The 15056-nt window shown below is 42.6% G+C and overlaps 1 protein-coding gene across 1 annotated transcript in view; it reads left to right on the top strand.

The window, feature by feature from the left end:
• The window catches only part of CDH18 (cadherin 18), an 850149-nt gene that overhangs the window by 391176 nt on the left and 443917 nt on the right, over nucleotides 1–15056 (top strand). The window contains exon 3 of the mRNA XM_082258418.1: nucleotides 627–921. Coding sequence (XP_082114544.1) covers nucleotides 627–921 — 295 coding nt within the window. The remainder of the gene's footprint in view (nucleotides 1–626; nucleotides 922–15056) is intronic.

The following is a 15056-nucleotide window of genomic DNA, read 5'->3' as shown; positions in this document are numbered from 1 at the left end:
AAAACGTTCAATGGGGACACTACTGCTGGTAATACTGGTGAAAATCAGGGATATCTCCATGTAGGGATTTCCGCTGATTTCTTGTTTTTGTTGTGGGACATGAAGTGAAAGGAAATCTCTCCAATGTGGCACAGATGGCAAAATAAACTGACAGGGGTTATAAGCCTCCTTTACTCTATCCGAAATGAAAAACATTTTGCCTTTAGTTCTACTTTAATGTAAGCGCCCATTCAGACTGGCGCGACACGACTTGCTGGGGCGACCTGTGAAGTCGCGGTGCACAGCCTGCACCGCGACTTCAGCGCGACTTGCAGGGACTTCATATAATTGAAGTCAATCCAGGTCGCCCCAAAGTAGTACAGGACCCTTTTTCTAAGTCGGAGCGATTTGTGTCGCTCCTATTAGAACGGGTCCTGTACTATTCAATGGCGAGCGACTGACCGCGACTTGTCAGGCGACCAAGTCGCCTGACAAGTCGCGCTAGTGTGAATGGACCCTAAGAGAACTAAGAAGGATATGCCAAAAGCATGTGTTTACTATTGGATCAAAGAGGAATCTTTTTTTAATGTACATTAATAAACACAAATTGATTGCTTTTCACTTATGTAGCTTTTTTTGCCTTACAGCTGCATTCAAATTCGGACAAAGGTGATGGATCAGTGAAGTATATATTAACTGGAGAAGGAGCGGGGACTATATTTATCATTGATGACACAACAGGGGATATTCATGCAACAAAAAGTCTAGACCGGGAACAAAAATCACATTATGTTCTACATGCCCAAGCAATTGACAGAAGAACCAACAAGCCCCTTGAGCCAGAATCAGAGTTTATTATTAAAGTACAGGATATCAATGACAATGCTCCAGAATTTCCTGATGGACCCTATATTGTCACAGTTCCAGAGATGTCTGACATTGGTAGGTATTGTATTATTATCACTCTTTCTTTCTTAAAATGAAACTGAACACATCTAATTGTAGATTATAAGTACCTAGAAAAAAAAAATAGCTCTAAACATCCTGGCTACCTCGCTGTAAACCATAGAAACATTTTAAATGAATTTAGTAATGTTTATTGCAGTCTTTGTAACAATACTCTAAAGATGTCTTCTTTATTTCAATGCTATAGTTTCATAACCTACTTTATAGTTTTCTAAAGTGTTTTTATTATTATTACTGTATATATATATTCTCGTAGCAGAAATACAGCAAAATACTTTTTCACTTTTCCTACAATTTTTGTATTAGAAACTTTGTACCTCATTTTGATTTGCTGGTAAAGGAGACATATTTTTCTGCCAAACACCATAAAATCTAGCCTACATTTTTTTCTTTAATAACACATGCCATCAAACATAGTAATAGTCACATTATTATTTCAGGATTGTAATTCATCTTCTATGCAATCTAAAAAGATTAGGTTTTATTCGGTACCATTTGTAGACTACATTGTTTGAAATGCATAGTACACTACAGTGTTTGAAATGCATAGTATGCTGCCATCACCAATAATGATTGCTATGGCCATCCAGACAGTATAAATTCAACACTTTGATGAATAAAATTTGCATATTTATTTGACAGCAGAAATTCCATGAACAGCAGGTTATAATCCTTCATGTTATCTTGAGTTTAGATCTCTACTGCTGGAAATGTGTATATATATATATTAATAAAACCCATGTGTCCCTGCATCCACATTCCAGATTCCCTGTGTCCGTGGAAATGCGCCACTGCCCATGTGCCACAGGACAGCCATTGGGACTGGGGGCGGGTTGGGGGCGGGCACTGACTTGTGTAGGCTGGGGGAGCTCCTCGGTGTCGGAGGCCGGGTTTTGGGGGTCACCCCCGATAATGGTGCAGTGTGAGGGCCGTTGTACTGCCGATAGTTTCAGTAGCCACCGTTCTGAATTCGTATGTGCTGGGGAGGCGGAGTTCTGATCAGTTGCCTTAGATTTAAAAATGGCGCCACCCGGCACCAACACCCGGGACCCGGCCTCCGACAACGAGGAGCTCCCCCATCCTCCCCAGCACATGTCAGGAACAGGTAAGTGAGACTCCTCCACTGCAGCACTGCCTGCCATTATGCGGGGCTGCAGGCATACTACAAGAGATGCAGTGCTGCAGGCATGGTACTCCTGTGCCATGCCCGCAGCACTGCATCTCCTGTAGTATGCCCACAGCTCCGCATTCCCCTGTACCAGGTCCGAAGCCCCGCATTCCCCTGTACCATGCCCGCAGCCCCGCATTCCCCTGTACCATGCCCGCAGCCCCGCATTCCCCTGTACCAGGTCCGCAGCCCCGCATTCCCCTGTATCATTCCCGCAGTCCCGCATTCCCCTGTACCATGCCCGCAGCCCCGCATTCTCCTGTACCATGCCCTTAGCCCCTCATTCTCCTGTACCATGCCCGCAGCCCCGCATTCTCCTGTACCATGCCCGCAGCCCTGCATTCCCCTGTACCAGGTCCGAAGCCCCGCATTCCCCTTTACCATGCCCGCAGCCCCGCATTCCCCTGTACCATGCCTGCAGCCCCGCATTCCCCTGTACCAGGTCCGCAGCCCCGCATTCCCCTGTATCATGCCCGCAGCCCCGCATTCCCCTGTACCATGCCCGCAGCCCCGCATTCCCCTGTACCATGCGCGCAGCCCCGCATTCCCCTGTACCATGCCCGCAGCCCCGCATTCCCCTGTACCATGCGCGCAGCCTCGCATTCCCCTGTACCATGCGCGCAGCCCCGCATTCCCCTGTACCATGCGCGCAGCCCCGCATTCTCCTGTACCATGCCCGCAGCCCCGCATTCTCCTGTACCAGCCCCGCAGCCCCGCATTCCCCTGTACCATGCGCGCAGCCCCGCATTCCCCTGTACCATGCGCGCAGCCCCGCATTCTCCTGTACCAGCCCCGCAGCCCCGCATTCCCCTGTATCATGCCCGCAGCCCCGCATTCCCCTGTACCATGCCCGCAGCCCCGCATTCCCCTGTACCATGCCCGCAGCCCCGCATTCCCCTGTACCATGCCCGCAGCCCCGCATTCTCCTGTACCATGCCCTCAGCCCCTCATTCTCCTGTACCATGCCCGCAGCCCCGCATTCTCCTGTACCATGCCCGCAGCCCTGCATTCCCCTGTACCAGGTCCGAAGCCCCGCATTCCCCTGTACCATGCCCGCAGTCCCGCATTCCCCTGTACCATGCCCGCAGCCCCGCATTCCCCTGTACCAGGTCCGCAGCCCCACATTCCCCTGTATCATGCCTGCAGCCCCGCATTCCCCTGTACCATGCCCGCAGCCCCGCATTCCCCTGTACCATGCCCGCAGCCCCGCATTCCCCTGTACCATGCGCGCAGCCCCGCATTCCCCTGTACCATGCGCGCAGCCCCGCATTCCCCTGTACCATGCGCGCAGCCCCGCATTCCCCTGTACCATGCGCGCAGCCTCGCATTCTCCTGTACCATGTGCGCAGCCCCGCATTCTCCTGTTCCATGCGCGCAGCCCCGCATTCTCCTGTACCATGCCCGCAGCCCCGCATTCTCCTGTACCATGCCCGCAGCCCCGCATTCTCCTGTACCATGCCCGCAGCCATTGCAAACTTATATTCTGAGGTTTTAATTGTATTATTTTAATATAGTCAGTCATGAACTAAAGTGGGCCGGTCTAAGGCATGAAACTCCAGGGCTGAAAATGAGTCGCACTGCGGCCCTGCCGGAGAGTTTACACTCACCCGCATGCTGGAGCCGGGCAGGAGCACCCCGTCATGGGTCAGGAGAAGAGGCAGGCGTGGGGGGATCTGGATAGAGCCGCTAGAGGCCATGACTGGCCACACACACAATCCGCAAACCGAGCGACTGAACTCACTGACAGCTCCGAGTCCAGGCAAAGAGCAGCAAGACTACAACTACGGAGAGTGGCCGGAGACAAATCATCCCCGCCTGAGGAAACCACCGCCATCTACTGGCCAACTGTGAGTATTACAATTGGGAATTCACCTCACAGGGCTGAGGACAGAATTCACCTCATCATATATTGTGATATCCTACATACTATACACCCCAATATAATCACCTCATCATATACTATACACCCCAGTATCATCAGGATATCTGATGAGGTGATGATACTGGGGTGTATAGTATATGATGAGGTGATTATATTGGGGTGTATGTAGGATATCACAAGATGGCGGTGGTTTCCTCAGGCGGAGATGATTTGTCTCTGGCCGTTCTCCGTAGTTGTAGTCTTGCTGCTCTTTGCCCGGACTCGGAGCTGTCAGTGAGTTTGGTCAGTCGGTGTGCAGATTGTGTGTGTGGCCAGTCATGGCCTCTAGCGGTTCTATCCAGATCCCCCGGCGCCTGCCTCTTCTCCTGACCCATGACGGGGTGCTCCTGCCCGGCTCCAGCATGCGGGTGAGTGTAGACTCTCCGGGGAATATGGATCTGGTCCGGAGCCGCCTACCCAGAGGAACTTCCCTGAAGAGCACCATCATCGGGGTAACCCCCAACACCCAGGACCCAGCCTCGGACACCGAGGAGCTCCCCATCCTACACAGGTCAGTGTGACTTACTTCTGGGGCCCCTAACATGGTGCCCGCCCCCAGTCCCAACGGCTGTCCGTGGGGCACATGCGCAATAGCGCAATCCCACAGACACAGGGACAGACGCAGAGACACTTTCATATTATTAATATAGAATAGATATCCTACATACACCCCAGTCGGGCGGCCAGCCAAAACTCTTGAAGTGACGGGTGTGCGCGGGCACAAGGCGGGTACGCGTTCGCACGCGAGAGCCGCTCGGTCAGCTCTGCGCGTGTCTCTGTTGGTGGGGCAACAGGGGCGCTATGTGCAGAGCTGGCTATGTAATGCGGCTCTCGCGGTGTTAGAAAAAAAAAGAGATAAGTGAGAGCCGCTCAGTCAGCCATATGTTCTAGCACCCGTTAATTTAACGGGCTTAATGTCTAGTATATATATATATATATATATATTGCTTAAGTGCTGTTGGTTTGCTTCTTAAGGAGTACTTTTTTATTTTGGCCAAGTGAACCTGTGATCAGTCTAAACACCTAATCATGTACAGAAGAACAGTAACAAAATTATTTTGTTTGCACATAATTGTATATCTAAAGTTGATGCAGCTTCACTAAGCTAAAAGAAGATGTATTCCTTTAATAGCCCATCCTGTATATATTGCATACAGTTTATTATACATATAAACAAAATTTATAGTACTGCTTATGCATCCAAAATCCCAATGTAAATAATTATAAAAATGAATAAAGATGTGTAAGTTTAATACATTTGAACTATACATTGTATAGAAGCATGGCTATTCAGGCATAGGCTAAGAAAAGGAATCATACTAGATCTAGACAGAACATGTGTTGATCAGATTTAGGAAAATGTCTAATATCATTGATGTAATGTGTATAGGACAAGGTATCTAGATGTCTTTTGAAATTTACATGTTAAAATACAAATTAGGGCCAGAATTAAATTTTCCATTTGTGGTAAAGTTGGATAAAATATGTATTTTTTTAAACCCTAGTTATTCATGGTCTGTTGATTTTATGTGAAAATTTGTGCCGCCCTTTGTTTTTTTTACCTTGTTAAAGGGTATAGTTGTTGGCAGGGGGGTTCGTTTTTCACTTTTAATTGAAGCACAGAATTTACTTTATTTTGTCAATGATTAGAAGCTGCTCAGGAATCATGCAGGTAAAATATGTATTATTTGAACCTTAGTTATTCAGGGCCTGGCATTCTCTTCACTGTTGATGTGTGGTGCCATCATGTCAAGATCAAAAGAGCTTTCTTAGGCCATAAAAAATGAGGCCATGGATGCCTATGAGTCAGACAGGGGATTTTATAAGATATCCAAATTATTTGAAAACACTCATTACACTTTAGGAACAACAATCTAAAAGAGGGTAAAGCTATAAGGTATGTATGCACGCACGCACACGCATTGTTCAGCCAGTATCTTGGTTTTGGATATTATTACATACAGCGCTGGTAATGTTTTCTTTGAATATAAGTGCAATATATTTTTGATAAAGTGGTTTTTAATGCCCCTTCTCTGCATATGTTTTGGGGACTGATACCGGAGGAGATTGGGCAGAACATCTGACTTTGCATGTATTTTTTCTGAGGTTTAGGGAGCTGAACTTCTCCATCTAATAGTCCATCTTTCTCTCTGTCTGGACTCTTCCCAGTGGTGCCTATAAAATCACGTGGAAGTCTTGGATGCTATGCCCATAGTGTCAACTCTGGATTGTGATTTTATAAGTAAGTTAATATTACAAAAAGTGCATGTGCGGAAACATCAAGTCTCTTACCAGAAAACCATGAACCCCTATTCATAGTTTTCTGGTAAGAGACTTGATGTTCTTGCACATGCACTTTTTGTAAAATATTAACTTACTTGTAAAATCACAGTTATTATTTAATAAATGATTGATTGAATTTGTGCTAATATTTGTGCTGGACTTTATTTCATTTGTTTTTTACCTTGTATATGGGTATAGTTGTTGGCAGATGGTTAGCTTTTCACTTGTAACTGAAGCACAGCATTTTCTAATTTTGTCAATGATTAGAAGCTGTTCAGGGAGTATGCAGGTAAAATATGTCTAATTTGAACCATAGGTAATTAGGGCCTGGCATTCTATTTACTGTTGATGAGTGTGGTGCCATTATGCCAAGATCAAAAGACCTCTCTAAAGGCCCGTACACACGATAAGAAAATCTGTAGGGAAAATTCGTCCGACGACCGATCTGCCGATTTTCGTATTGTTAGTATGGTGCTTTCGACAGCCAACTCTGACTTTTTGGCTGACAAAATCCTGATGTGCAGGCTATATAATTTTTGTCCGTAATACAACGTCCGATTTTCATCTGATTAGTACAGATTTCGACGGAAAAAAATCTTAAGAGCAAGACTAGGCATGCTCAGAGATGAAAGAACACATACAAAGCAATCCAACACATGACATCACTACTGAAGTAGAATTCTGTCGTACGGGAAAATTCGTATGAAAATAATCTCTTCACTTTCCACATCAGACTAGCAAGCCACAAAAAACGGAGGACAGATCGTTCGATAATCTGATCGTGTGTGCGGGGCTTTAGGCTGTAAAAAAGAAGGCCATGGATGCCTATGATTTAGGGAGGGGATTTTTAAAGATCACCACATTTTTTGAAAGCACTCATTACACTTTAGGAAAAAAATCTACAAGTGTTGTAGATTTCAAATGACTGCTAATTTGTCCAAGAATGAACAGTCCTGCAAATTACACCTAGAGCTGATGGACTGATGCCAAAAGAAGTCTCCAAAAACCCAAATATTTCATTGTGGGATCTTTCGGTAAATCTTCCAACAGCTGGTGTCAAACAATTGAAAAGAGATTTTAGCTATTTAATCTGCATATGAGAGTGTGTCAAAAAAAAGTGTTTACTATTCAAAAATAACATGAGTGCAGGTTTTCAGGAAGAATGTGCTATGAACTTATAAATCAAAGATAGGGTTATTTGCTCACAGTAACAGTAGACATGTTTGGCACAAATCGAAGACCAACTGTGAAGCATGGCAGTGGAAACATAATAAGTTGGTTTTGCTTTGCTACTTAAATGAATGCACAGTTTGAACATTTTGCAAGTTGGCAATACTAGTTGCTAAGGCACAAGGTTGTAATATACAACATTACATCTATTGGTATTTTTGTTGATTAAATAATTGAAAAGGCAAATTTTAGTGTTTTTTATGTTCACCTTTATCTGTAGGCACTGCATGAATGACGATCTAATGCTTGCCTGTTCAAATATATTGAAAAGGTCAACAATTTCCATGGTGTGTACTTACTATTTCACGTGACTGTATTTGGGGTCCCTGTGCTCAGGATAAATAGAAGAAAATAATTAAGTGAAAATATTTGGAATACTATCATTCATACAAAATATGTTATGCAATAAACAAACTAAAACTGCATTATCTATTTTTTTTCCATTTCTCCGTTTATTATGATATTTATATGCAGAGTATTTTTTTTTTTTAAACTACCAGGTGAAGGCCCAATATGAACTGAAAATCATTTTAGTGTGCAAAAACAGTTAAAAAGTTATGGTTTAATAAACCAATATATACCAAAGCATCAAAATCTGGTCATGTCAAAAGGAATTGAAAGGGTTAAACAATACAAATGCATGTCAGGCATCTCGAAAAGACATTGAAAGGTGTCAGCAACTACAGTAAAGGTGCTTGTTTTCCTATGCTATTGCATCTTCTGTGCGGTGAACTATTTTTAAAGAGTAACTTCATTTTTTGAACATATTGCACCCATCTTTTTAGCCCATTTGCCCTGCGCTTAATTTACTGACCCTACCCCTTCACAGATGCATACTTACCTTAATCTGAAGGACACAGTTATCTGGTGTTTGTTTACATCCATCACCAGTAGGCTCCACTCTCCTAGTCACACCTGCACATGATAGCCCCATGGAGTTTCATGGGGTTGTGTCTCAAGGCCGGAGATGTGTGGGAGAGTGAGACTTATGGTGGTGAATATAAAACATCAGAGGCTGTGGCCATCAACGAGGGTACATTTGCATTTTTGGAGGCAAGCTTTTGGTTAGTTTACGTTAGAGCAAAGGGGTAAAAGGAATAAGTGCAATTTTTTCCAAAAGTTCCCTTAACCTTTAAGATAAGAACAAAGAAAACAAAAATGGAAGGATATAGACAATAACAAACCAAGACATCTGAAATGTGCTAACTTGTTTTACCTTTGTGAATGACACTGGACCATAATTTTAATTCAGAACAGGCGTGCAACTTCTTCTGTCCTGGCAAAACATTTACCGGCATGACATGTGAGTTAAGTTGCATGCATTTGCTAATGATGATAATACATTTCAGAGCCTGAACATATTGAGTCGAGTATGTCCATTTCTGTGTAGAACTTGTTGGATATTGAAGTGAACTACATTTTGATTCTGTAACTCTAGAATTTCATATTACAGTCATAGAACACTATTTGTATAAATGGAAATGTGAATAATCATTAATTAAAATTTTCGCTCCCTAAAACATTCTGTGTATTAACCGGTTGCCGACCGCCGCACGACTATATACTGCGGCGGTCAGCCCCGGCCAGGCAGAGTGACGTATCGGTACGTCACTCGCCTGTCACTGACTTGCGAGCCTATCGCGGGCGGGCGCGCGCCCGCCGAGGCGCGCGCCCACCGCGGCTCGTTCACAGGCAAGTCAGTGCGTGTGACCGGCGGACTCGATGTCCGCCAGTCACACTGCGATCGCTCCTGTGAAGGGAGAAAGACAGAGCAGCTTGTGTAAACAAGCTGCCTGTCAGTTCTCCCTGTGTAAAAGTAAAGATCTGACCGTTCTACTATGTAGAACGGTTGATCTTTGCTTTTACACCAATAGGAATGTCCCTACACAGTAGAAAGCACGCCCCTAGGACACACTTAACCCCTCCCTGTCCAATAAAGTTAACCCCTTCCCTGCCAGTGTCATTTTTGCAGTAACTGTGCATATGTATAGCACTGATTACTGCAGTAATGTCACTGGTAACCCCAAAAGTGTCAAAAATGTCAGTCAAGGGTCCGATCTGTCCGCCGCAATGTCGCAGTACCGAAAAAAAAATCGCAGATCGCCGCCATTACGCGTTAAAAAAAAAAACACCAAAAATGACAAAAATCTTTCTCTTTGTTAGTAAACGCGATAACTTTTGCGCAAACCAATCAAAATACGCTTTTTGCGATTTTTTTTACCAAACATAGGTAGCATAAAACAAATTGGCCGAAAAATGTTAAAAATTTTGATTTTTACTTTTTTTTTTGGGGAATTTCATATAAAAAAATGTGAAAAATATTGTTATTTTTGCAAAATTTACGCTCTTTTTTTGTTTATAGCGCGTGATCAAAAAATCGCACAGGTGATCAAATACCACCAAAAGAAAGCTCTGTTTGTGGGAAAAAAAGGACGTCAAATTCGTTTAGGTACAGCGTCGCACGACCGCGCAATTGTCCGTTAAAGTCACGCAGTAAAAAATCGCAAAAAAACCCCTGGTCCTTTAGCAGCCAAATCCTCCGGGGCTTAAGTGGTTAAAGTGTTTACAAACTTTAACATATATCCACTGAAGAGAATAACCTCTGATGATACAAAGAGATGGAAAAAATTCCTCCTGCACAAGTTGTGCCTGTTTTTTTGCAGACCCCAAGATCAAAGGATTTTTCTCAGCTCCAGAAGGCAGGGGGTAAGGTTTTGATGTACACACTGCATTGCATGAGAGGAGATCTCAGTGTAATCTGAGACCTGAGTGGAAGGAAAAGACACACATCACTCTACACTCACTCATAGGAAAACATGCATGGCCGAGGCTGTAAATTGCCTTTTGAGTTCTGGAGGTGGACAATCCCCCAGGATTGCTTGGTGTTGAGTTAGACTGCCAGAAGTGATTCATGCAGATAGCAAAGGGAGGAAAGATTAGATAGGAACCACACTAGATGCTTTCGATTGAGGCTAGTATACACCGTAGATGGATATGCTCTGTTATTTTTTAATTCCAGAGGTTTATAAACTCTTTAAAGTGCTATTCAATGTACATTTTTTTTTAGCAAATAACAAACATGCTATACTTACCTCCTCAGTGTAATGGTGTTGCACAGAGCAGCCCTGATCCTCCTTTTCTCAGATCCCCTGTTGGCACTCTTGGCTCCTCCCTCTGCCGTGTGCCCCCATAGCAAGCTGCTTGCTATGGGGGTATTTATGCGTGCTCACTACCGAGCCGCCTCTGTGTGTCTATGGGACACACAGAGCGTGGCTCAGTCCCGCCCCAATTCTCTCCTCCTTGGCTGTGGTTGATTGATTCTGTCTAAGCTAATGAGGAAGCAGAGACCCAGGAAAGCAGTAGGTCTCGTGCACATCTTTGAATCAGGATCAGTCTCGGGCAAGTATGGGGGGGTCTGGGGGGAAGCTGCATGCCTTTAGAAAAACTTGAATCCTTTAAATATATTGCTTTTCAGTTAACATAAAAAATATTACTTCTCTCTATAACCTTAATGGTTATTCTTGCTTGTTGGGTCCCAATCCATACTCTATAGAAGCCATGGTTTCCACACACTGAACTGGAGAAGGCCAAAAATGCCTAAAACAACTGTATGCAGTTTAGAAACAAATTGCTTCATATTTTTAGACTATATTTGCACTGTACACAAGGGGTCCTGGGAGTGCATTTGGCAAATAGGTTGTACAGGGATGATTTTCATGACTCCACCAACTGTCCTAACCTGCAATAAACTTAATGTTTTGGTGTATGTGTTGCAATGAGACATATGAATACCTTCTGTTCAAAAAAGGCTCTACTTTTCTATATATGAAGACATGCCTTATTTTCTGCTAATATACAGAGCTTGGTTCAGTTTGTCAACAAACAATGTTTTCATGACAGGCCAGTAGTACTAATGACTGTTTTATCACTTGAGTATTTTCTGTATTTATTTTGTTCACGAGGATTTCCTCTGGAATTCCCAACTTTCTCCAGAATAAAAACATGCTAATAGGTGAATTTTCCTATTTTTTTTTTTTTTTTTGCAAACAATCTTTTAGCTTGAACTTTTTTGACTGCTATTTCTGTGGTAGCCATACCCACTAAAGAGCAGGGGCTGCTTTGAAAGTTTGTCTGTGTACAGTTTAGCTCAAAATGTGAAGATAATACATTTTTCAATAACGAGCATATGTGAGCTACATATAATTTCACTATATGCACTTACATTGAAATATTTCAAGAGGAAGAGTTAGCTTCATCAGTGGGGTGCAGTTATATTTTAATTGTTTTTATGATGTGCTCTTTTTGGATTATCTTGAGCCTTAAATATAGTTAATAAGTGAATACTTTGTTTTGTAAAAAAAAAAAAACATGATTTTGAAGATTTAGTAACTATGATCCTAATAATTTGAGGTATCTTTGTATCTTGTAAGTTTAAATATAACTGCCTAACAGTATTCTGAATGCTGGTTCTCTTACAGATTTTATCAGTATATGCTCTGTGGTGAAATCTTAGGCCCATACCAGCAAGCTAATTTCAATAAAGCTGTTAATGGCCATTATCAGCATTCTGTTTTCACTGCTTTCAAGGTATTGCATTTTTAAATACGTTAAAGCCTATGTTTTGTAGTTAAAATTATATAATTTATTGGCTATGGCAGTAGACTAGACATGTAAGCAGGCAAAACATGTCCAGCCTTCTTTAATAAACGTCCTTTCTAAGTGTTTGTTCTTAAATGCAGACCTAAAAGGAAATAATTTTACTGAAGTCAGACCAGAATTTGGATGAGTTACTTTTGGTAACTACACTTAAAGGAAACCTGGCACGAGAGAACACTGTGACCTACCTCTGTTGATCTTTTATCTTTCATGCTGACAACCTTGTTTCAAAACTTTGAATCACAGAGCTAAACCAAACATTAAAGCGGAGTTCCGGGCACAAAAACATTTTTTCAATGAACATACCCCCGGGACAGTCAGGGCTAGTACATTGCACAATGGCTAGCCTCTGATCTGTCCCGGTTCGCACTTACCTGCAAGAAGAAATACTCACTTATAAAATTTCTTCTACAGCGTTGCCATCTCTGTTGTGGGCAGCTGAAGCCAGCGCGATCCTCTTCTGCGTCCTCTTCCGTGTCTTCTTCTCCCATAATGCGCCTGCACCGGCCCCTTTCGTCACTAACGGTGCGGCGCCGCATTCCTACACAGCTTCTGGGCATGCCCAGAAGCTGTTTAGCAGGGAATGCGGCATCGCACCGGAAGTGACGAGCGGGGCCGGTGCCGTCGCATTGATTCTGGGAGCGATGACGTTCAGCTCCCAGGAATCATTGCAAACCGGAAGTGACGGCGCGGGCCGCGGCCACAGAGGGAGGAAGTGGAAAATAGGTGAGTATTTCTTTCTACAATTACAATGTAAGTAAAAAAATAAAAATAATCCTAACTATCCAATTCCTTTTCAGGTGAAGAAGAGCAAGCGGATGGCCACAAAATCGATTAGGTCGATTTTGTGCCCGGAACTCCGCTTTAAGATAAAGACTACTGATTTTTTTTTTATCCTTAACTTCACACTTGTTCTATGAAATTACTCATTGCATTCCCATTGCACATACTCCCGGGAGAAGCCTTGATGAGGGAGGTATTATAGCAACAGCCATCTGGTTAATTGGAATTAGCAAAGATGTTAACATATGTCACCAGCACACCATGGATCCTTTAACATATAATCCAAATGTTTTTTGAAACAATCACTGTCAGTGCAAATTTCAAAGTCATACAAGACCCCTTCATCAGGCATGTGATGACATCCATGGTCTGCTGGAGACATACACTATATTACCAAAAGTATTGCAATGCCTGCCTTTACAAGCACATGAACTTTACTGGCATCTCAGTCTGAGTCCGTAGGGTTCAATACTTAGTTGGCCAACCCTTTGCAGATATAACAGCTTTAACTCTTCTGGAAAGGTTGTTCACAAGGTTTAGGAGTGTACCTATGGGAATGTTTGACCATTTTTCAAGAAGCCCATTTTTTAAGTCAGGCACAGATGTTGAATAGAAGGCCTAGTTCGCATTCCGCACACTAATTCATCCCAAAGGTGTTCTGTTGGGTTGAGGTCAGGAAACTGTGCAGGCCAGTCAAAGCCCTCCACCCCAAACTTGTTCATGTGTGTCTTTATTGACGTTGCTTTGTGCACTGGTGCACAGTCATGTTGGAACAGGAAGGGCCAACCCCAAAATGTTCATGTTTATTTATCTGATGACAGCTACATATTAGGAATTAGTGAATTAAAGTATGTCTAAGTTCAAGAAAAAAAAAAAGCATAGGATAATGCATTCAACTGTAGTCCAATCTCTAGATGCAGTGACAGTATTAGTTTTATTTTTTCATTGCATTTCAAGTACATTTTCTGCAAGTATAAAAAAATATATGTTGATCCTGCTAGAAAGTCTTTCTTACTTCCTGTACACTAAACTGAAATTTAATTACTGTACACTAAACTGAAGAAAATGTTATCAGATTTTATTAGCATTTCTCTTCTGTGAACTACAAAACACCTCCACAATATGTAATAGAGATGAGGATAAGGGGTATTGCAGTACAGGGTAGCAAGGAATGCAGAGACTTGTATACGGGGGAGACAAAATAACCTCTCACAAATGTAATGATTGGCACAGGATGGCAAAATCTTCAGCTCAAGACTCAAATATGCTTCCTACACCTTAAGGAAAATGTACAGTCTTTCAAAGAAAGTGAGTTGCACAGTTAGGACAGAGAGGACATCTTGTTTTAATGTAGATGGCCTCTTCCAAATGGTCCCTGAACCCCTCTGACCCTTCTTCCAAATGGTCCCTGAACAAGGCTGAGGGTTTTCACCGCTGTCTTCACTTTCACACCTCCTTCCTGTCCATGGACAATCAACATCTATACATTCTATGGTGATTGCATTCAGTTGTTTTAAGGTGACAGTATAAATACTTGACACTCTTTTTGACACTCATTGGAACTGAAGAAGTGGTAAAGATAAGTTACAAAACATCTTCAATTTTTCAGATCAAGCTCAGCTGAATGTTACTAATTTCTACAAACTGATTGTTAATGCTGTCCCTCCCACTTCCATATTGAATGTTGCTTTGCCATGGTTAACAATAGGTTGATATGAAATCAAGACAGATTTAAATCCTGACACAATTTATTTGTGAAAAATGTATTTTTTAAATGAGTGGATTTTTTGTCTTTTTCATGTTAAAAATAGACACAATGAAATTCAAAACAACACCACTATGTTACCAATTCTCTATCATATATGTAAAATTATATGTATATATACATTTTTTTATATGCACAAATAATTACAGTTAAAGTGTGCTCGATATAATTAGGCCAAATTCAAACATCCGAGTTGCAGCCAGTAACGTGAATATAACCATGTGCATTAATGCAATATTAGGTAATAAATGTAACATGCATTGCTGCATTGCAGTGTCATTCATTTTGAACAGCATCCCAATGCA

The sequence above is a fragment of the Pelophylax lessonae genome (assembly GCF_965119305.1).
Source record: "Pelophylax lessonae genome assembly, chromosome: 5".
Taxonomy (NCBI): Eukaryota; Metazoa; Chordata; class Amphibia; order Anura; family Ranidae; genus Pelophylax; species Pelophylax lessonae.
The sequence above is the reverse complement of the archived record's forward strand: the minus strand, read 5'-3'. Positions and strand labels throughout refer to the sequence as shown.